At 37.9% G+C, this 23,338-nt stretch overlaps 3 protein-coding genes across 3 annotated transcripts; 1 reads left to right on the top strand and 2 right to left on the bottom strand.

Annotated features, from left to right (window-relative positions):
• Window positions 1–845: 845 nt before the first annotated feature.
• On the bottom strand, window positions 846–3,293 carry ccdc152 (coiled-coil domain containing 152). Its single transcript, XM_084386425.1, has 8 exons — window positions 3,006–3,293; window positions 2,774–2,879; window positions 2,429–2,497; window positions 1,920–1,984; window positions 1,729–1,831; window positions 1,453–1,580; window positions 1,237–1,332; window positions 846–1,137 (listed from the first exon to the last, which is right to left on the bottom strand). The coding sequence occupies exons 1-8, from the start codon at window positions 3,066–3,068 to the stop codon at window positions 1,012–1,014; spliced, it is 756 nt and encodes a 251-aa protein (XP_084242551.1). The 5' UTR covers window positions 3,069–3,293; the 3' UTR covers window positions 846–1,011.
• Window positions 3,294–3,856: 563 nt separating this feature from the next.
• On the bottom strand, window positions 3,857–15,803 carry ghrb (growth hormone receptor b). The gene is made up of 9 exons (XM_084387293.1): window positions 15,113–15,803; window positions 13,713–13,803; window positions 10,081–10,216; window positions 9,697–9,872; window positions 7,265–7,449; window positions 6,865–7,006; window positions 6,669–6,759; window positions 5,680–5,749; window positions 3,857–5,599 (listed from the first exon to the last, which is right to left on the bottom strand). The coding sequence occupies exons 2-9, from the start codon at window positions 13,786–13,788 to the stop codon at window positions 4,736–4,738; spliced, it is 1,740 nt and encodes a 579-aa protein (XP_084243419.1). The 5' UTR covers window positions 13,789–13,803; window positions 15,113–15,803; the 3' UTR covers window positions 3,857–4,735.
• Window positions 15,804–17,020: 1,217 nt separating this feature from the next.
• On the top strand, window positions 17,021–23,326 carry LOC311277177 (succinyl-CoA:3-ketoacid coenzyme A transferase 1, mitochondrial-like). Its single transcript, XM_084387366.1, has 17 exons — window positions 17,021–17,224; window positions 18,018–18,129; window positions 18,352–18,442; window positions 18,716–18,851; window positions 19,282–19,431; window positions 19,545–19,651; window positions 19,837–19,897; window positions 19,989–20,096; window positions 20,208–20,322; window positions 20,430–20,524; window positions 20,609–20,657; window positions 21,136–21,208; window positions 21,347–21,422; window positions 21,517–21,606; window positions 21,699–21,779; window positions 21,865–21,966; window positions 22,348–23,326. Exons 1-17 carry the CDS (start codon window positions 17,126–17,128, stop codon window positions 22,381–22,383), a joined length of 1,581 nt encoding a protein of 526 aa, XP_084243492.1. The 5' UTR covers window positions 17,021–17,125; the 3' UTR covers window positions 22,384–23,326.
• The last annotated feature ends 12 nt before the right edge of the window (window positions 23,327–23,338 follow it).

The following is a 23,338-nucleotide window of genomic DNA, read 5'->3' as shown; positions in this document are numbered from 1 at the left end:
TTGACTGAAACGAGAAGTATTAAAAAAAAAAGTTAATTGAAATAAAACCAAAAAGATTAAAGAACTAAACCAAAATTTTAAAACGAACTGAAATAAGTTGAAGTGATATAAGTTTCTGTAATGAAACTCTCGATGGCGCAGGCTGATTGCTTCCTGCTGTATCAGTGGCCAATGAGATCGCTGCTCAACCTTGCTACTGCTCAGCATTGGCTATAGCAGTGCAGCGTGCTTCAGATACCCTCCACCATCCCCAGCACCACCTGTATAGATCTGCTACTATGGGTAAATCATGTATGCCATATTGTACAGCAGCAGCAGCAGCATGTCTTGCTCACAGCAGCGTGTCGTGTATGTATTGGCAGTAGCAACTTAGTCTGCTCCGCAGTCCACAAAGACAAAAGAACTAAAAATGTATTACTAAAAATTATTTTAAATGGCTACTATTACTACAATTCCACTGATTATGTTGCATGTAATAATGTCTGCATTATTTTCAATGCATTAGATTTAAATGTCCGTCACAGTTGAGCTGCTGAGTGATTTAAACTGTACTTAAAAAGTCATTTATTTGAAACAGTCTGATTCTTTGAACGAACCAGCATTTTCCTGGTATTTGACGTCACGAGCCACTTCCTTTGTGCAAAGTCTGTGTGCCTGAGGAAGGCACTGAATTGCCAACGTCTCTATTGATGAGATTACAAGCTTTATCTGGAACACGGCCGTGGTGTTTACAGGTGTGCGGGCAACATGCAAGAGCATCAGGGCCGTAATCTCCCTGAAGTCCGTGTCACCTGCCACTGCACCCCTTTTGAATGACCTCTCACATAACAGTCTTCACAGCTATATGTTCATAAATGCTCATTTATTCAATTAAGAACATAACACAGAAAGTAAATGAAAAAGATTTAGCATATATTCCAGGGGAAATGCATTTTCAAATTAATACAACTGTCAAACACAAACACAAATGAAGTTGGCCCTCACGTTACAATGGACAGATCGTAACAGGTCTCAGTTTTTCCTCCTCTTCAGGCGAGGGTCCATCAATCCGTAAAGGCTCTGCTGTTCCAGCTCTCTCACCCTCTGACGCAGAACCTCGATCTCTTTGTTTTTCTCATCCTGAATGAACTGGAGCTTCTGAAGTCCCAAAAACAACGATACAAAAAAGAGGTAGAAATAAAGGTGTAATTCCACAATGCTTTGAGGTGTTTTGACGGACGCTGCAGCGTGACTCACTCTTTTAAAGATGTTCTGTGGTTGAGGAGCAGAGGCTTGTGCCTGTGGATGACTCTTCGCAGACATGCTCTGGGCCCTTGCAAGCTTAGCACCAAACTGCAAATGGATGAAACATTTTTACAGCCATAAAACTAAAACAAACATTAAATAGTGTATTTATTAAAACTATTAAAGTTGAAATTATTCACAAAATTAGGTTACTGAGTTAAATTCTACCTCCATTTGAAGTTTAATGGTTTGGCTTTGCTTTTCTTTCTCCTTCTCCCTCATCTGCCTTCTCATCTCCTCCAAAGCGCATTCATTTCTCTCATGAGCCACTTTCAGGTCAGTTTCTTTAGCATCCACTTAAAAACAAGATATAAATGTTTCCTTTTTGAATGTATAATCGTGCAAAACATTTTTTTAACTGTATCTATACTGGACAGTAGCTATACTAGCTGTCTCATCTGTTTTATTGGATGGTAGATAAAAAGTGTTGTGATTTTCACTCACATTTCCTTTGTGCTTCTTTTTCACGGTCTTCCAACTCCCTCTGGTGTTGATCTTGCAGTGCTTTCATTTCAGCCGCTAGTCTTTGAAGCCAAGTCTTGCTTTCCTACAACCACACGGGGGAGAATCAAGCTCAAACAACAAACATCATTTTATGCTTATGCCAGCAGTAATTGAATACAGCCCCATCTTACCTCTATTTGAGCTTCATTTTCTTTCTTCATCTGAAGAGCTTCATTTTTCAGCCTTTCATTTTCAACTAGAAAGTGTTGTGATCATTCATGTACATTTGAATTTGGATTGGATTACACTGAAATGTAGCGTGTTATATTAAAGGGACAGTTCACCCCAAAATGAAAATTATGTCATAATTTACTCACCCTTAAGTTGTTCCAAATGAGTTTCTTTCTTCTGCTGAACACAAAAGAAGATATTTTGAACAATATGGGTCACCAAACAGTTAATGGAGCCCCTTGACTTCCGTAGTATGGGGGAAAAATACTATAGAAGTCAATGGGGCCCACAAATGTTTGGTTACTGACATTTGTCAAAATATCTTCTTTTGTGTTCAGCAGAGTAAAGAAATGTATACAGGTTTGAAAAAACTTGAGGGTGAGTAAATGATGACAGAATTTTCATTTTGGGGTGAACTATCCCTTTAAGAGAATAGTAGCTAGCCTACGAGTTAAGATTATTTCTCTACCTCTGAGGTCGCACTGTTGTTGTAAGGTGTATTGTAGACCTTTGACAGTTTCCAAAAGTCCACCTCTCTCTGTAGAAGAAAGTAAACCATGTCAAAGAAGGTGTTATTATATTATATACTGCATTAATGAACGAGATAACTTTACGTAGAAAGAGAGCAAATTACTATATTGCAATTCAAGTATGGGGATAGAAATGTAAACCCTAAAATTCACATATAAACATTTTAAACAACTGAAAAACTTCAACATTTCTACAATGACACCGCCAGATGGCAGCAGAGATCAATTTTTTCCCAATTCTTTGGCGAATACCTTATTTTATATCCATATATTTATTGTCTTACCTTCAATTAAATGTTTCTCCTTGTTTTGTGCGAGTTTTAGAAATCTGCTAGTCTCGTCCAGTTGTATTTCAAGAGTACTATTTTCCCCTTTCATCTCCGTAATTTTCTTAATCACAAAAAACTTAACGTTAGGTCATTTACCTCAGAACATTAGCGCATTCACAGAGCTTTTATAACAACGTTCTTCACAAAAGTTATTTTTATATCTGAAATATACATTTAGAGATCTTACATTCTCCAGCTGGATGAAATCTTTCACAAGTTTAGTCAAGTCGACGGCATTAAGCTTTTTCATCTTGGCCAGCGTTTAAACAAGGCAGCAACAATAAATATTTGACGCTTAGTCGTCACTTTGAGGGCAAATTATAGTAAATGGTGTATGGTAAACGACTTTCTCAACGTATATTACGGGTATGTTTCCAGAATAAACCTTCTTTATAGTCTATGGGATAAACACATGGAAAGAAGCATGTGTGTGAAATGCAGTAATGCCTTCGAATTATTAACCACATGATCCCTGGGTGTAGTATACAGAAAAGTCTTAAAGGGATAGTTCACCCAAAAATGAAAATTAGCCCATGATTTACCCTGAAGCCATCCTAGGTGTATATGACATTCTTCTTTCAGATGAATACAATCGGAGTTATATATATAAAAAAAATCCTGGCTCTTTCAAGCTTTATAATGGGAGTGAATGGTGACATGTCTTTGGAAGTCCATCAAAGCACATCCATTCATGATTAAAGTGCTCCACGGGTTAATAAAGGCCTTCTGAAGCGAAGCGATGCGTTTGTGTAAGAAAAATATCCATATTTAAAACTTTAGCAACTAAAATAACTAGCTTCCGGCAGACGGCCTACGCAAGTCGACTTACGTCAAAAGAGTAAACCCTTGAACTTGACGCACAACGTAATGACGAACGCAGTTGCCCAGCCCTGTTTGTTTGAACCGCGAGAGGCGTCAAACCTTACACTACTCCTACATCCTACATCGTCAAGTGTTACTCTTTTGGCGTAAGTCGACTTGCATAGGCTGGGAGTATAACGGGAGTTGTAGGTCACAGAGTGCAAAACCAGTATTTCTTAGTTCATTGCTGTCATTTTATTTCAAGATACCGCTTGTATTACAAAGTTAAAAACATCCCTTTTGAAATGATAAACAATACTGAACCAAGGCCCAAACAGCATTGAGTAGACAACCATGCTAACAAAAAACACATCTTAAAGGGGTCATCGGATGCCCATTTTTCACAAGTTGGTATGATTCCTTAGGGTCTTCATGTAAAGTTTGTAACATACTTTGGTTAAAATTCCTCAAAACAACACCCTTTTTACCTCCTCAAAAACAGCTGTGTTCACAGCGACCGTTTCGGTGCATGTCGCTTTAAATGATAATGAGCAACTGCTCACCCCTCTCTGTACAAATGGCTGAGAGGGAAATATGGTAATATGGGACAGACACTTTTTTTTTTTTTTTTTGCAAAGTTGACTTGTCATGAAACAAAATTGATCATATATACATTATTGTGGCACTGAGGACAAAAGTCTGTAACAGTTCACGTAAACATAAGAATCCCTCTTGATATAAATGTGTCACATTGTTTTTTAACACTGATGATATAATCTTAAGTAGGCACATAGTGGTGGTTAGTTCTCTGAAAACAAACTATAAACATGCACAAAATAATACAGCAATAGAACTGTTATACAACTGCATGTGAGAGCATAATGTATCCTTCTGCTGTATGTCTGCTCAAAATAACCTCTGAAGCTGTTAACCCTCCAAATTAGGAGAATAAAGAAAAGACTCCAGGCCTTATACAGCCCACTATAAGCTTGCCAAAAGATTTGTTTCATGACATACATTCCACTGGAGAAGGCTTGGATCATGGATCCACGTCTTGTTCGATGTTGGCTAACCATGTCAGACGCCACATGCACAAAGAGCAAACGTACTCCACTTTTAGTTATGGGTAATGTTGTCGAGTAGGTCAGGAGTCAAGTATCCTTCAGGAGTGGGCAAATTCTTCACCTCTGCCTTCTGTGGGGTGGTTGGTGTATTTGGTTTAAGGAAGAGACTGTTTTTCCAATCCACCCCATCTACCATAGTGTACTCTGGACTGGTGGGCTTTGCAAGGGTGGGAAATGCAGTGGACAGAGAGGACGTGTTCGTCTCAGTGCTCAGGTTTTGAATGTCACTGAATGCACTGTGTTGTTCTTGACTCTGTGATTGGTCTGTGATCGGTGGGTTTGGTTTATCGAGGTGGGCGCTGATTGCACTGGCAACAAGCTCGGAGGTGTAGCCTCTTTCGTCAGGGATCACCACCATCTGTTGGATTTCTTTTCTCTTATTGTTGTCTTTATCCTTCTGAGTTTCATTATGACAGGTGTTCATCCTTTCTTGCTCTTCCAGAGAAAGCACAGCTTCACCACGCTGGGTGACGTCACTCACTTGTGAGTAAAGGCTGTTAGACCAGGTTGTGTCTTGTGGACAGACGGCTGCAGGTTGCGGTGGCCCAGAGTGTGTACGCGACAACGGGTGGAAACCATCGTGGCAACTGGTTGAAGGGTGATGAAGATCCATTTGATCGTGATCTGACAGGTCCGGATCACAGCAGCTAGCCCGTCCCGAGTCATCATCCCTGAAACTACTGGACATTTGAGGCGAGTCAGAAACCGGAGAGTCGATAAGGAGCTCTTCTTCTCTCTCGTGTGGTTCGTCGATGTCCACCTCCATGAACTCTACCCAAGGATCATTGCTGTACAGTTCTGGCCGCAAGCCCGGGTGGGCGCTTAAGATTGATGTGAATTCACTCAGCTGACCTTTCTGTGGAGAAATGAACCAAACAGAAAAGCTTTAATTTGTAGCCCCTAAACGTTCTACAAAATGAATGTGAAGTCACATACCTGTAAAAGCACAGGGTCAATCCCTTTGATTTTTGGTCCGGGGACTGGCGGCAGGAAAATCACCATTAGCCTACAACAGAAATCAGGCCACACTTAAGTTAAAGCTTTGCTTTGAGTAGCCAAATGGTTTGAATATTGAATGGCCAACTATGCAGTTTTCCATACTGTATATTCCATAAAAATAATCAAAAGGATGCATAAACTGATCAAAAGTGACAATAAAGACTTTTACATTGTTAGAAAAGATTTCTATTTCAATTAAATGCTGTTCTTTTGAACTTTATATTCATCAAAAAATCCTTTAAAAATGATCAAGGTTTCCACAAAAATATTAAGCAGCACATTTCAACATTGGTAATAATAAATATTTATTGAGCAGCAATTTAGCATTTTAGAATGATTTCTGAAGGATCATGTGACACTGAAGACTGGAGTAATGATGCTGAAAATTTAGCTTTGCCATCACAATAATAAATTACATTTTAAAATATATTAAAATGGAAAACAGTTATTTTAAATTGTAATAATATTTTTTTTAAATCTAATAAATGCAGCCTTAGCGGCCATTCACACAGAACGCGTTTTTGTTTGGGGGGGAAAACGCAAGGTCTCGAGACGCGTTTTTTAAAAGTTGAATTTAATATATTATATTATATATATATATAAATCTGGATAATATAATATATATTAATATATTTTGAGAGAAAAACACATTCCTACCAGTTATAAATGAGAATCTGTCTTGCCTGACTTTGAATTTGCCTATTTTAAGGTCTTGAATGTTGTACAGTGGAATTCAGTTGTAATCTATTGCGTTTTAGTTGTAATGCAATAAAAGAATAAACTAATAAATGCAGTAAAACATTAAAAGATAATGCAGGAAAATGAAAGGACAAAGGAAACTAATAAGTGTCACAGTAAATCATTGTATTCATACATAATGCTGTCAGATTTCTTTTACACTGTTATATAACAGAGCATGTACTCACTTTTGTTGACGTGAAACTATAATCAGCATCAAGATAATTGCGACACCAACAGCAGAGAAGACAAGCACAGCTGTAATAGGAATTCTTGATTCTGAAAATAAAAGGAGACATTCAAAACATCACTGAAAAAAAAAAAAAAGTCCTTTCTTCCTTCCTTCCTTTCAAAACCTACAAACCGGTAGATGTTTAAACTGACCTTTGTTAGAAATGAGTATGAAGATGGAGTCACTGAAGACACCAAAATTGTAGCCTCTCATTTTTGACCTGACTCTGACTTCATATTCAGTGTCGCTGCAGAGACCATAGATATACGCCTGTGTGTCTTTGCCATTCTCCAGCTGTGGAGAGACAAAGAAAACTAAGACACATCATAACACTCCAACCTTGAAGCCTTGAAGATATTGTGTTCCAAACATGGTCTAATTATGTCTGCAAATTCCAGCTCATAGTCTTCACCATGGTGAATCAAATATAAATGCAAATTACTTTTAATAAAGCTTCAGAGGAACTCCTCAAGAAACACATTTGACTTCAAGTCTGTTTCTCATTAGGAGCAGATTAGAAATCTGGATTTGATGACGTTGCGTGAGACTCACTGAGATCCACTGGTCTGAACCCTTTTTTCTGTACTGGGTCTCGTATACCAGCAACATCCATCCTGTCTTCACATTCTCTGCAGCAGACGGAGGAGGATCCCAGCTCACAACCACATCACAGATTAAGCTAGTTGTGCTCATACTCAAAAGAGTCCAGTTTAGTCCTACAGGCGGATCTGGAAACACTGAGAAAATAATGAACAACTAAGAATAAATGGAACATGTTTGCAAGTATTTTGCCCTTTAATGCAATGAAAAGGGGGGGTTAGTTATCTACATATGTTTAGGAATGTTTAGTTAAAAGAGCTCTCTTAAGAATGTATTATTGAAAATATATTTTGGACAACATAAATATATCTGCTAACACTTTAGTTTAGGGTCCAGTTCTCACTATTAACTAGTTGCTTATTAGCATGCATATTACTAGGATATTGGCTGTTTATTAGTACTTATAAAGCACATATTAATGCCTTATTCTGCATGACCATTTTCTACATCCCTTAATCCTAACCAATACCTAAACTTAACAACTACCTTAGGAACTACAAATAAGCAGTAATTAGGAGTTTATTGAGACAAAAGTCAGAGTTAATAGTTAGTTAATAGTGAGAATTGGACCCTAATCTGAAGTGTGTCCATATATTTATATATAAAATGTATATATAAAAAATTAACAAATAAGTAACTAAAACTCATTAAAAATACATTTATAAAAACCTATATGTATGTATGTATAAATATACGGTATCTCACAAAAGTGAGTACACCCCTCACATTTCAGCAAACATTTGAGTATATCTTCTCAAGGGACAATACTATAGAAAAGAAACTTGGATATATTTTAGGGTAGTCAATGTGCTGCTTGTATAGCAGTATATATTTACTGTCCTCAGAAAATAACTCAACATACAGCCATTATTGTCAAAATAGCTGAGTACACCCTAAGTGATAATAGCGGTACGTCGTTTAACCATGCAAAGCCACATGTCCTATTCATCATGTTAATTTTTTTGTCTGCTTGACAGGACCATACAAATCTGTGTATCTTGTATTAGAGCAGTTAAAATTTGTGCTTTGAGTACAATTCTCTCATACTGACCACTGGATGTTCAACATGGCACCTCATGGCAAAGAACTCTCTAAGGATTTGAGAATTAGAATTGTTGCTCTCCACAAAGATGGCCTAAGCTATAAGAAGATTTGTAACACCCTGAAACTGAGTTACAGTGCAGGCCAGGGTCATACAGAGGTTTTCCAAGACGGGTTCCACTCGGAACAGGCCTCACAAGGATCAATCAAAGAAGTTGAGTCCTTGTGCTGTGCGTCAGGTGCAGAAGCTGGCTTCAAAAAACAGACGCATGAGTGCTGCCAGCATTGCTTCAGAGGTTGCAGAAGCGGAAAGTCAGCTTGTCAGTGCTCAGACCATACGCCACACAAGTCGGTTTGCATGGCCGTCGTCCCAGAAGGAAGCCTCATCTGAAGCTTGCTCACAAGAAAGCCCGCAAACAGTTTTCTGAAAGCAACCTGTCCAAGAGCATGAATTACTGGAACCATGTCCTGTGGTCTGATGAGACTAAGATAAACTTGTTTGGCTCAGATGGTGTCCAGCATGTGTGGTGACGCCCTGGTGAGGAGTACCAAGAAAATTGTGTCTTACCTACAGTCAAACATGGTGGTGGTAGCTTCATGGTCTGGGGTACCAGCAGCATGAGTGCTACTGGTACTGGGGAGCTGCGCTTCATTGAGGGAAATATGTATTTCAACATGTACTGTGACATTCTGAAGCAGAACATGATGCCCTCCCTTCAGAAACATGATAACGACCCCAAACACACAGCCAAGATGACAACTGCCTTGCTGAGGAAGCTGAAGGTGATGGAGTGGCCAAGTATGTCTCCAGACCTGAGCCCTATTGAGCACCTGTGGGGCGTCCTCAAGCGGAAGGTGGAGAAGCGCCATGTGTCTAACATCCAGCAGCTCCGTGATGTCATTATGGAGGAGTGGAAGAGGATCCCAGCAACAACCTGTGCAGCTCTGGTGAACTCCATGCCCAGGAGGATTAAGGCAGTGCTAGATAACAATGGTGCTCACACAAAATATTGACACTTTGGACACAGTTTTGACATGTTCACTTAGGGTGAACTCACTTTTGTTGCCAGCTATTTTAACAATAATGGCTGTATGTTGAGTTATTTTCAGAGGACAGTAAATCTATACTCCTATACAAGCAGCACATTGACTACTCTAAAATATATCCAAGTTTCATTTCTATTGTCCCTTAAGAAGATATACTCAAATGTTTGCTGAAATATGAGGGGTGTACTCACTTTTGCGAGATACTGTATATGTAAATATGTGAAAAAATGTTATCCTTGAAAGCATGCCAAGACAGAAAAGACAAAGAGTGTCTTTGTGTTTGCCACATGGCTTACCAATGTCCTCCACGTTGAAAGATATTTCATCATAAACAACATCAAGAGAGCGTGAACGCAGCTGGATCGCATAAGGGTACCATATAACAGTATTCCTGGAATCAAAGTAGCATTCATTCCTCGAGGAGCTGTAACTTGGACATTCACTCCATTTTCTCTCACTTTTCTTAGAATCCCTGCAGACATGTGGGAAATTGGGGATCATTATTAGAAGAACAGTCATTTGTCTATCAACTGACTGCTATAGACTGATTGTAACTTGCATTAATTCTCTTTTACTTGTAGGTGCAAGAGAATTATGTTACCAAATAATACCAATTATCATGCAGTTTTTTATATATTAATATGCATTTTATTCTATGATGTACTATGATTACTAATTACTTTTCTAAGATGTAGAAAAGTCTCAGATCCTCAAGTTCTTTGCCGTTCTGTAAGGATGCAGTCTCCCACTGACAATGGAAAGTCATCAGCTCTCGAGAAAAGCATCCAGTCAGATGAGGCAAAGTTGAAGTTTGACCTGCAAAGAGAGGGAAAAAAATACTTAAACCCTTGCTGGTATTGAACATAGTTGCCTTAAAGGTTGTATCAGTGATTTCAGGCCCAAAAAATAATTGATCACATTCATCTAATCTTTCCTAACGATCCGCTAGCTGCCCGCCCCATAAGCATGCCGTCAAAAAAACACGTCTCTGTAGGCATCCTAGGCTCTGAGATCTACACACAAAAACAATTGGTTTCACCAACCACTCAAAACCAAAACAAATAGTGTTCCAACCAATCACCGACAGGGGGTGGGTGTTGTGAGGTTTTGTGCTCGTGCACGGCTGCACGCAAAGTCGGAGCTGAAGAAGAAGCTGGCTCAAAACCTCACAACACCCACCCCTGTCGGTGTAGATCTCAGAGCCTAGGCTGCCTGTAGAGACGCGTTTTTTTGACGGCATGCTTATGGGGCGGGCAGCTAGCGGATCGTTAGGAAAGATTAGATGAATGTGATAAAAAAATTTGGGCCTGAAATCACTGATACAACCTTTAAGGCAACAAGAAGTCTGATGGATCAGAAGAAAATAACAGGAATGTCAAGTTTTTAATTAGTCTTAATTATGACATGTTTTACTGCATCAGCTTCCTATACAGAAAAATAAATATTTCAAAAGATATATAAACATGGAATCAATAATGAAGGTCTATATTCTAATGCTTCTTTTTTGCAATTCATAAATTATAAGGAATAAGGTTATTTTTTATGCGAAAGTTTAAAAATGTGTGTTATCAAGCACAGCTGTGAGTGATCAAATATTTTACTGCTAAAATAACATTCTGAAAAAGGGAAAATAATCTGTGAAGGTCCTTCAGTTTAAACCAGTTTTGGACTAACAGGATGTAACATAAATCCCAGTTGGGCTATAACTGTCAGCTGTGTTTTCCTGGAAATGTGTGCTGGCGTGTTTCACATGTAGAAGAATATGAGTGGCAGAGCAGCAGTTATTGCCTGCAAGCTCTTTGAAAGGCTCTCCCCGACCTGCTCAGCTGACAACATTTAGACAGCAACTCTCTGATAACACTTTAATTGACAATTTGAAGTAACAGCTCAATTTAAACATGGTTCCCAATGGTACGATTCATCTCAAAGTAGTGTGTAATGGAAGAATGACTGAGGATTTATTTCTAGGCCACAACATCTGTATTGTCTGGTTATTTACACTCCCAGTGCTTTTTCAGTTAATTCATTTACATTACATTTAATCATTTAACAGACGCTTTTATCCAAAATATTATTCCTCGTCATCATCTCTTATTATGTTGTTTTTTCCCCCAGGAAAAACAGAGGAATTATTATTAAGAGCCATCATGCTAGCTTGGTTTGTGAACTGGACTTATTTGAGTTTGTCTGTTTAGGGCAGGGGTGGGCAATGTGACCAAAATCTTATTTCACAACAACAATATACATCACAATATAGTTATTTTTTATTATTATATTATATTATTTTATGTTTTATTAAACTAATTAAGTTTTCGGGTACGATAGGTTTGTTTAACATGTAGTTAGAAATAGTACAGAAATTGAATAATCAAATGTAAAAATATTCACTGTATGAATTAAATATAAATGTATTCTTATTAAAGCTGCAAAAGTTATTCAGTCAAGCGAATTATGTTTTTATCTCCTTTGTTTGATAAACATGAATGAGACAGAGAGCAGCAGGTTTATTAAGTTGCTGTCACTTTATGACCGAATGCCTGAATTCAATATACTGATACACACATCCGGTTTACACCCAACTGTTTACTTTCACTTGACATGCCCAACTGTGTTTACATGAATACTCCACACGATGAGCATTTTGACATAATAGAGTGTGTATTCGACCATTCAAGCACAATGAGACATGAAAGAGAACTGAATTTGCGATCACATGCTGAGCTTTCAGTCTGCTCGAGCACCGCATTTAGTTCTTTCACAGCTTATTGCGCTTAGTAACTCTTTTTAACATCAAGCAAGTCCCGCTCTGTATTGTCTCATTCATGCTGTCACGATCCCTGCCTGTGTTTCCTGTGTTTGTTGTCATGGACTTTTATTTTGCAGTTCTATGCAATTCCATTGTTGCTTTGTTTACCTCATGTTTGGAATCTCCTGTTTCGCCTGGATTTACTTTTGTTGTTTTGTTTTAATAAAATAGTCATTGCATTCGGGTCATACTCTCGTTCCTCTGAAACTGCCATCGTAACAGAACACCAGACCACTAATGGGTCTCCGACAAGGAGAACGCAGCATTGAGGGCTATCAACTAATGAGTTACTATGGAAACTATGATTACTATGGGTGTCGTCAAAATCAGTGTCCATGGCAAGGGAATAAAGCAGCAGTGAGAAAGGTGAGGTGAACAAAGCAACAATGGAAACACAAAACTTCCAAATAAAAGTCCATGACAACAAAAACAGGAAACACAGGCAAGGATCGTGATTCACGTGACACATGCATTTTATCACTCTAAACAAAGTGTCATTAGTGCTATGTTATGAGTATATAATTTACATACTACGATATGTACGATATAGCAAAATCTCTAACGATAGACATTTTATACCATCGCCACAATATATATTGTCATACCGTCAAAGCAAAATTACTTGCTTGATGCAAAAGATTTGCAACCATGTAGTCTCATGTTTATGAGTTTGATTCAGGATTGCATCTTGTAATAACACTCTAAAAAAAAATCAAATTACCATTTTTTCCTTGTGCAATAAATTAGCCTTGCAGCTTACTGTTTATGCATTTTTTTTATTGAAATTCTTTGTAAACTAATTCTCTGCCTGATAAAGGATAAGAATTAATCAGAGCTGTCATTTCAGTAGAATATGTTCCCATAGAAACTAATGTATAGCACAAATAGCACCTGCAGAGTGATGTTGTTAAACTAACCATCTATTTCATATAGCAACATGCACTCCCTCCCACTTACCGCAGCCACTTTCACTCAGAAAACATTATATTTGATAGAATTAATAATGGGCACAACTGTTCAAAGCACAGTACACCGTTTCAAAGCGAAAGCATTAAATGGGCTTGTGAAGAACGGAAGTGTGGCGGTAACAGCCTAAAGAAAACTGTGCAGTTCATTAATTTCATCCTAAAAATGGAACCATGGAAAAATCCTGATTCCGGCTCAGACTGGCTTAATTTTCTTAACTAAAGATACAGTTTCTCTGCAGCCAGCATTTGGAGTCCTGAAAATATGTTAAGGATTTGTTTTATTTCAGTATGCAGAGGTCCTATTGAGTATTTTTGCAGAAAGCCAAACAGCCACCTCTGTTTCACAATGGTGCCCAACTAATAGGGTGGAGCAATGGGTGGGTTGCTAAAGAAAACATCCTGTGTTCTTGTTGTTTGGCTACACTGTTGAACAACAGGCAATTATTTGTGTTGTTTTCTCTGAATGTTCCAAATTCAAACCCCTCGAGCAAGACATGTCACAACGGCTAGTCCAAAAGACTATCTAAAAACTGCTAACCTTGTATTGTAGGAGGCACACTTTGTGTTGCCAGAGCACCGGTGAACAAGATACAGATGAGAAGAGTGGTCTCCATGGTATAGTATAGTCCCTGTGAAACCAAAATAAAGTCAAATATGAAATCTGTTAACAGCCTACATTGAGTAATGGAAGCTAGTACCAGGTAATAGTCCTAATTCTTCATTTTTCATCTTTACTTCAATTCAAACACAGTTAGGTCCATTTATTAATTTATTTCATTGCGGAATTCAATCAGTTCATGATACTGACAGGATTACGAAATCACAGTAAACAGTCCTCTGCCATCCATTTTAAACCAAAGGCTCTAGCTAGCGGTTGTGAAATATATCCTCACGGCAACATGGCTTCACTCCAATCTGCTTCTGGAAAACATCTTCTCAGAAATCCATGTATTGACTCTGCACTCAGCTGCATGTGGATCTCAGCCCTTCTCTTTGAGATTAAAATGGCCTTCAACTTCAGTTCAGCAGTACAGAGATAACAAACTCTCACTCAGGGTGAAGGGCTTGGTCCTTGATAAAATGGGTACAGCCTGTTCTACAATGCCAAAGTGCATAATTGGGAAGTTGATAACAGAAGTGCTGTATGTTTGATATGGCGCTTCCTGAAAAAAGTCTGAGATAGTCTCTGCGCACCTTTCTTATTTAACATGACAATACCACAAGTGACTATTTATCAAAACAATGAACTACTGACATTGTAAAAAAAAAAAAAAAAAATCTGTAGCCCTACTTGAGCATGTTCACAGCATTCAACACAAGAGTTTGTGAGGGGAGAGTGTAATTAGCCCTGAGCGAGAAATATGTGAGTTAATGGTTTGTGTTTTACTCACACAAATAAAGTGAATATACGGAGTGAGTTTTTAAAAATCAAAGCTTCAGCAAGGAAATTGAAATCACTGTCGCTCCGCTCCACTCAAGTGTTCCAGTCCGCGGCTTTTAGTTTGCCAGTTGCTTTGGAGACACAAAAAGCTTGAGTTTTTGGCTTCTTTTGGAACTATTTTCTACAAATTACTGGCCAAAAAATACTGAAATACTATTCATGGAACTGTATAAAAGAAATATCACACTTGCAATCATGCCAATGACAAAACTGATGCCATGCTGATATTTATTTTTACTCCATGCTTTATTAAAAACGTATTGTATACCCTTTCATCCTCATCTGGACATAATATGACGTGCTATGACGTAAACCTAATCCGTATTAGTCACCGTATACATGATAAACATAGCCTAAACAAGTGTTCCAAACAGAAATACAGATAATGCAGTTAAAAACAACTTTACATGATACATCTGTATACTTTTGTTTTGCCTTAAAAAGTTACATTTCATTAATCTTCCACATCAGTGTTTGTCTCATTACATTGAACTCACCTTTTCCAAGAGTGCGATAGAAATTTGTATATCGTGAACTTCTATGAAAGTATTCCTCGAAGAAACTTGAGTTCTTCGTATGACAGCTTGGTTAAATCAATCAATTTTTCTTCGAAAGGCATCATAAATTAGCCCTGTTTTCTCTTCTGCCGCTTTGCCTAACCCGTGTCGTGTGGTTCTGACAGACTGGACCTAGACTGCAGCACTCTCTGGTCATCTGGCTCCAGCATCCGTAACGTGCTATAGTTTTTCTCTAAGGCATTCGAAGAAAAGCGCCAGTTTTCTTTGAAGCACCCTGCGGGACCTTGTAAAGTAAACCCTTACACACCAATGAACTTAATCTGTTTACTGCATGTAGATTTTCGCATGCGAAAAATAAATGTACACGGGACTCCGCCCTAACAAGCGTCACGCTGTTTTCCCACAACTGGTCTGTGTAAAATGCCACGCGCGTTATTTATTTATCACTGTGCTGATTTTTATAAACGCTCGCTATTATAAGAATACATCGGAATAGCCTACATCAATCGAGCATTGTGGTCAGATATTAATTTCCTGAGCTTCCCTCTAAAGCTGCAAACATTGACAATCATTTTCAGAATGCTGTCTGTGTAATTAGGTTTTCACATAGGCATAGCCTACATTCATCCCCATAATGGCGACTATTGGCAGGTTTTGTGGTGTTGTGCTCTCCATATATAGGCGCTTACACATGATAAACAATGCAGGGTTGAATGGGTACACGTGACTGGACTGGGACACGTGTTTAAGGGGTCTTGCAGGATTACCGTTTAGACTTTACCAGAACAAACGCATGTAGAAGAAAAGTTTGTGTGGCAAAGTGGAAGATTTAAAAGTTAGGCGTTCTGTCAAGGGCTTCAGTTGGCACACTTTTACAATAGTGAATATATTTCTCAAAGTCAATCTCTGTAGAGATTATTTGTTCTGACAACAAAAAGCTAATGCTTATTTATTTATTTATTCATCACAACATAATAATTATGAAACACCAAACAAGTCATATTTTATAAAATTACATCATATAAAACGTGACTTAACTTATGAAAAATACTCTTTCAGTTAAAAACTACATTTATCATAATTGACCCTCAATTGTTTATCCAACAGGTTTTACAATCTTTTTTTTTTTCTTCTTTTTTTTTACAGTATTGAAATTTTACATTTGGAAGAAGAAATGTAATTCAACAGAAAATATTGTCATTTATATTTTATTGTATTTTATTGTTGTGGTTTCCTGGAGACATTCAAGCTTACTATTATTTATAAATCACAAAACAGGGTAATTTGAACAATCATTAACTGTATACATTTAAAGGAAAGTCTCTTGATCTGTAAACATTAAAGGAAATTCTCTTGTAAATCTCAGAATGACAGACACACAGCATATAGCTGATCAGCACTGAGGTAACCAACTCTGCAGTGTCCAGTGTCAGAACTGTTCCTGTGTGTTGTTATTGTGGTGGTCTGGACATTTCTCAACAGCTGTCAAACTTCTTAAAAGGGAATGACCTTTAACCCTGGTCTTCAGTGGTTTTGCATGGTGTGTAAATGTGATTAGGTGTGCTCTTATAGCACACAGCTTTCTCCACGAGTAGTGGGGGACATAGAGAGACCTCATGTTGGGTATTGACAACATGGATACTGCCCAATGAAGAGATTTAAATGTCTGTATTTTGGATGTGGATTTCATAAAGAATTAATAAGTTAATGGAAGCAGCGGTTTATGATTTTGTCATTTATAATAGTTTCAGTTGGTGTATAGAAGCCAGCAACAGGGGTGGTGGTGGGGGGTGGTGGTGGTGGTGGTGGTGGGGGGGGGGGGGATTCATTGATCTACAATGACACAGTACAAAAGTACACTTTAAATAGTCCCTAAACCCCCTGAAAACCTTCCCTTTGCCCTATTTTAAAACGACGACCAGGATCGATCCAGGTCCTGTAGTAGACAGTGATTACTTTCCTATAAAAAGTTTAAGTTAAGTTGTTCTGAAAATGTCATTTCAGAAATTCCTATCTAGGTCAGATTCTCTTCTCAGAGGAAGACTAATATCATTAAGATCTCAGGGATGTATTTATATTCATCATGGTAAGGTAAGTAACAGAGGTTGAATTGCTGATAACACTAATATTTAAAGAAAAGTAAATATTTGTTCAAATAATCATATAAATGCATGTTTCAGACATTCGTTTTCATAGATATTCTTTGATGTTTATTTATGTATTTATTGTAATGTTTTAAAGGACAGATGGCAATCCCTGAATAATCTTTTTGTCTAAAGAGTTAAGAATATTTTTTCCCCTCTATAATCAGTTTGAGATATTGATGCAAATCAAACATCCAAATAATTCACTTTGTAAAGTGATATATTTTGCATATACGGAGGAACAGATTCAAATAAAGTTTAAAATAAACTAATTCTGCTGTATTGATTTACTGTTTGAACAGCATATTGATTTGATGTTTGCACGATATCAGCATGTCCATATGTCCATGTTGCGCTGTCAGGTTGTTTGTGACGCATGAAGCTTGGCACTCTGCACATTTCATCTTGCCTAAATAAAATCACAAAATGTGTTGATTTATCTCCATTTATTAATGCAGCTGTTTATAAAAGCTAAAGGAGACTAAAATACATATGAGTAATATGAGTTTTAATGCTACATTGTTATTTACTGTGAACTTCTCTTCAAAGAGCTAAAGTTTTGCCTGATTCAAACAACCATTACAGTACTGTGAGCATCAACAGAGGTTCAAAGCGACAGCACAATATCATTTTAGGAGCATTTTGCAAAAATACTTTCATTAATGAAGAGAATAAAATGCATTTTCACATTAATTGTGCCTAAAAGTGTGCCGTGCTCTCCCTGTCATATTACCCCGCAGGAATTCAACATCTCACGTTTCTCAACCTCTCAGTCATGGAGTGCATGTTTTTATTCGGACCCCACAGAGATCGTCAGAGACATTCCTCATGGCTCCACGCTTCTTGTCGGAGGTAAAAGGAGGAACTTAATGCTTATGCCACATCCATACATGTGCCCGCTGCATGTGGCCTCTATACATGTATTTCTGCACAAGGATGCAGTACTGTATCTGATAAGTTGTTTGTACAGCTAAGTGGTATTTCCTATACTGATATCCTTTGCTGTAGATAGAACATAATGCGTCCCCAAGCGTTATCATTGTTTGTGTTTAATTTCCCCCTTTTCTGTCCCAGGCTTTGGCTTGTGTGGGATCCCGGAGAATTTAATCAGCGGCCTGTTGAAAACAGGAGTAAAAGGCATCACGGCCGTAAGCAACAATGCCGGGTGAGAGAGATTTCTAATTAAAATGTCAGCAAAGGGACATGTTTGTTTCCAGAGAATTCCCTAACGTGACCGAACTCACTGGGATGTTTACATGGGGTTCCTGTCATGTACTCTTAAACACAAGAAAGACTGGGAAATAATCTGATCGGGTCAAGGGACAGGAAAGAGGGAAAAAGGGAAGTGGGCCCTCAGGAATCAAGGCTTTAAGCAACACCAGTGTATAATGTGATTTCATGTGTGACTAAATAACTAAGTGATTGTTTCTGATGATAGGGTGGATAACTTTGGCCTGGGCTTGCTTCTGAAAACCAAACAGATACATCGCATGATATCTTCATACGTTGGGGAAAACGCAGAGTTTGAGAGACAATATCTATCAGGCGAGCTGGAATTAGAGCTTACCCCTCAGGTAGATCATTTAACTTATTATCCATGCCTATAGTCGGGATAACTTTTTCTTTTTCAAAATGTGCTTTGCTTTAAAGTCAACATCAAACCAAAATCAACCCTATACTTGGTTACTATACGCTACTGGTCTTATTGTAAGCAATTCATCAGTGTATGTTATTCCAGCAAAGAAAATTTTCAATTTGTAATCTTGATTATAGGCTAAATGTCAAGCAATAGCCAAATAGCTATTTAGGCACTCCTTTAGCAAACATGCTAACACCCTCTTGTGTGTAACACCTAGAATCCAAACAGTCTTCAAAATCCAACTTTTTTTCTCTTACTGAATATCCTTTTTTACTTAGATATACATCAAGGATGTAAAATAGGTTGCAAATCACAATTAATGCGTTGACCTTAAATATGATTAGTTTGATTTGATTCTATCCCAGGGCACACTAGCAGAGCGGATACGGGCTGGTGGTGCAGGTATCCCAGCGTTTTTTACTCCCACAGGCTACGGCACTCTCATCCAGGAGGGCGGCTCACCCATAAAATATAACAAAGATGGCAGCGTTGCCATTGCAAGCGAAAGCAGAGAGGTGTGGTGATGCATATCACTGTCAAAAATTATCCCAATTTTTGTTTTTGTTTTTCATCTTCAGAAAAAATACTTGTGTGCATCAAGTTCTTGTCCTTTGATTGTTTGGTCCAGGTTCGAGAGTTTAATGGCAGACATTATGTCATGGAAAAAGCCATCACTGGTGACTTCGCTTTGATAAAGGCCTGGAAATGTGACAAAGCAGGAAATCTTATTTTCAGGTTAAGATATTCCTGCATTACAATGATTTAATTAATGACATTTTATTCCTAAAATACTTACCCTAGATTGTCCACTAGGTGTCAGACTTCATCTGTGTATCAATCTAAGCCGAACCTCTTTGTTTGTAGAATAATTGTATTCACGTTATTACTAAACTTTGTTCCACATGATAATTTTTATACAGGAAAACAACCCGTAATTTCAACCAGCCTATGTGTAAAGCAGCCAAAGTGACCATAGTGGAGGTTTGTGAACTTGCTGTTTGTGTTAATCTTTGTGGCTGGAATCTCGTGTTTGAGGTCCTGTGTGCTGAAAATGTCTTACTTTGGTTCACAGGTTGAGGAGATTGTTGATATTGGAAGTTTTGCGGCAGAAGACATTCACATCCCCGGCATCTATGTAGACCGGGTAGTGAAAGGAGCCAGCTATGAAAAACGAATTGAGGCGAGAAAGACAGATGAACATCACTGTTTATTTCATTATATTGTTCATTTTAGTACACATTTACCTTTACAAGATTGTGTAAGTCATGTTCAGGACTTCTTTTACTCGTAGAAAAGGATGGTTCAGTCTAGTAAGGAAGAGAAACCTAAAATCAAACAGGACTCAGATATAACCCGGGAGAGAATCATCCGGCGAGCTGCACTGGAGTTTCAGGACGGAATGTATGGTATCCTTCAGTAGCTTGACCACAGATATCACTGCCAACATGACAGATAACAAAAGTTACAATTGTTAACAGTCCTATTCCCAAATATACCTTGACATCCTTCCCAGCAAATCTTGGCATTGGAATACCTATGTTGGCCAGCAATTACATAAGTCCTGAAACCATTGTCCACTTGCAGAGTGAGAATGGAATTTTGGGACTGGTGAGTTTTTGTTATTTAATAACCTGAGTAATTTCCCAGCTATTTTTTCACTTCCAATCCACTGTTTTATTTTTGTCCATTTAGGGTCCCTATCCAACAGAGAGTGAAGTGGATCCTGATTTAATCAATGCTGGTGCAGTGACCTCTCTTATTTTTACTTTTTAATCATATACATAAACTATATAACTATATATCATATAAACTATCATTTATAGTCTGTTAAATCAAATGACAACACTTAATTGTCACTACATCAAATAAACAAGTGTAACGGTGAGTGAAAATCTTGGGTGCATATAATATAATATAATATAATATATCTGACGTAAAACCTGTGACAAAAAAATATGCGGATGGTCCGTTGTGTTAACCTGTAACAGGAGCAGCCGAAAGTATGTGCGTGTGTGAGAGATTAAAACATAACTATAAATATCAGACATAAAACCTGTGGCAAATAAATATGCAGATGTGCCACTGTGGCGGCCAGTTATAGGAGCAGCCGAAAGTGTGTTTGAGAGAGATTGTATAATATAATTAAATAAAATATAATATCAAAATTAAGTCATTCTTTACCACTGTTGATCATTGCCTGTGTGTGTGTGTGTGTTCAGGTAAGGAGACAGTAACAGTTTATCCAGGAGCTGCCTACTTCTCCAGCGATGAATCCTTTGCCATGATCAGAGGGTGAGTGTCTGACTGCATCATCATCTATGAAATGAGCAGGATTTCTAGGGTGTCACAATTAAGAATTTGATTATTTTTATGTTGTTCCCCACATTTCTCTTTCACTTTAACTTCACCTTTTGTACCCTTTTCCTTTAGTGGTCACATTGATCTGACCATGCTGGGAGCAATGCAGGTTTCCAAGTATGGAGATCTGGCCAACTGGATGATTCCAGTATGATTTTCATGTTATATTTTATTGTATCATCACTGATAAACATGCCGTATTTTACTTGCTTGGTTTGACATGTACCATGTGTTTCTCTCAGGGTAAAATGGTGAAGGGCATGGGCGGAGCGATGGACCTGGTGTCTAGTGATGCCACAAAAGTAGTGATCACTATGGAACATTCTGCCAAGGTACAACCCTGAATCCTTACTCTCTCATTTACAGTCATTACGCTTTAACATTTATTGTCACTCTTTGTAATATACTTACCTTCAATTTAAAGGGTGGGAAACATAAAATCCTAGACAAGTGCACACTTCCTCTGACTGGAAAACAGTGCGTTGACCGTATAATCACTGAAAAGGTCAGTAAAGTAGAGACAGAATAGTCTTTGAACATATCTTGCATCCTTTGAAGGACAGTGTGACATGTGTTGTCACTTGTTTTAGGCCGTGTTTGATGTAGATAAGAGCAAGGGTTTAACTCTCATTGAGATTTGGGAAGGACTGACACCAGATGACATCAGAGCATGCACTGGGACGGAGTTTGAGGTGAGACTGACAGACAAACACCAATGCATTGACTGAACTGATGGAGTGTAACTGGGGATGTGTTAGTCATAATTGTAGAATTACTTCAGTAATTGGCTGTCGTGAAAAGTTACATGCAATTAAAAATGATTCATCCAGGCAAACAAGATTATGTGCTGTTGAAACATTGTGCTTTGTAACCCTCTTGGTCTCTTCGTAAAAATCGGTGTATTTTGAAATTGTGTCTGCAACTATCTTGTTCGTGAAAAATACATTTTTCACAAGTTTAGAAATCAACTAGTCTTGACTGACAGGATTAGATTAACATGATCCTCCCACACTTTCATTTAGATTTAGTATTTGGGGGGAAAGATTTAAGTCATTTAAATGGTATTTTTTCAGGTGTCTCAACACTTACAACCAATGCAGCAGATATGAGGTAATACCGAGGATTTATAGTGACGACGTCCTTCTGCCAGTATGCTGAGACAGGACCAGAGCAAGAGAGAGGACTCCCTTCATTTCAACAGCTTTTTTTTTTTTTTTTGGGATGTGGAATAAATACAGATTTCAGTGTTAAATTTATGCATGACTCTCCTTACCATGTTAATTAAAGGTATAGCGGAGGATTTTCCCGAATTTTAGAAAAGAACCGCCCTCTCCACTTTTTGAAAAAATGCACATGCGCAACACTCTACCTGCTCCCGAGAGGGAACGCCTATTAAACGTATGCACGAGCTAATCATAGCTTACATTAACTTTTACTAGCAGTGATTTTAAATGGATTTCTCCAAATAGCATGCCAAACTTTACCTGTCAAGTAGAAACTTCGCGACTGAGGCATCAGTGGGAAGCCCAACCTGTGTTTTGAGCGCATGCCATCGTGTGAATCGTGTGCACGAGCACGTACGACGGCCTTATGTAAACATATCACCAGAATGATTGACACTTAGGAGGACCAATAGTCTTGATGATCCACCCGGAAAAAGAAAATCCTCCGCTATACCTTTAAGACTAGACTTGCTGTTAAAAATATAGAATACTAGAACACAATAACTATCCAAGAGTTAAAACATCTTTTAAGGTAAGATTTAAGACATTGCCAAACTATAATGTGTCTGAAATTACATTGTCATTTTAACAGAAGTGATGGAATCAATGGAATCCGATTCGATATAACATTGCATATTTTAGTATTAATATTGTTAAATATTATTATGCACTGAAACTTATTTTAATTGTATTTTAATGTTTGTGGTTGGTAACTACATATCTCTAAATGTCAATCAGCACTAAATAATGAAGCTGTGCCACTGCCACTTTATACTGAATCATTTATTCTTGCCACAATTTGAAATAAATAATGTTTAAGTTTTAAAAATGTGTTTTGTCA

Source organism: Rutilus rutilus (assembly GCF_951802725.1).
Source record: "Rutilus rutilus genome assembly, chromosome: 18".
Taxonomy (NCBI): domain Eukaryota; kingdom Metazoa; phylum Chordata; class Actinopteri; order Cypriniformes; family Leuciscidae; genus Rutilus; species Rutilus rutilus.
The sequence above is the reverse complement of the archived record's forward strand: the minus strand, read 5'-3'. Positions and strand labels throughout refer to the sequence as shown.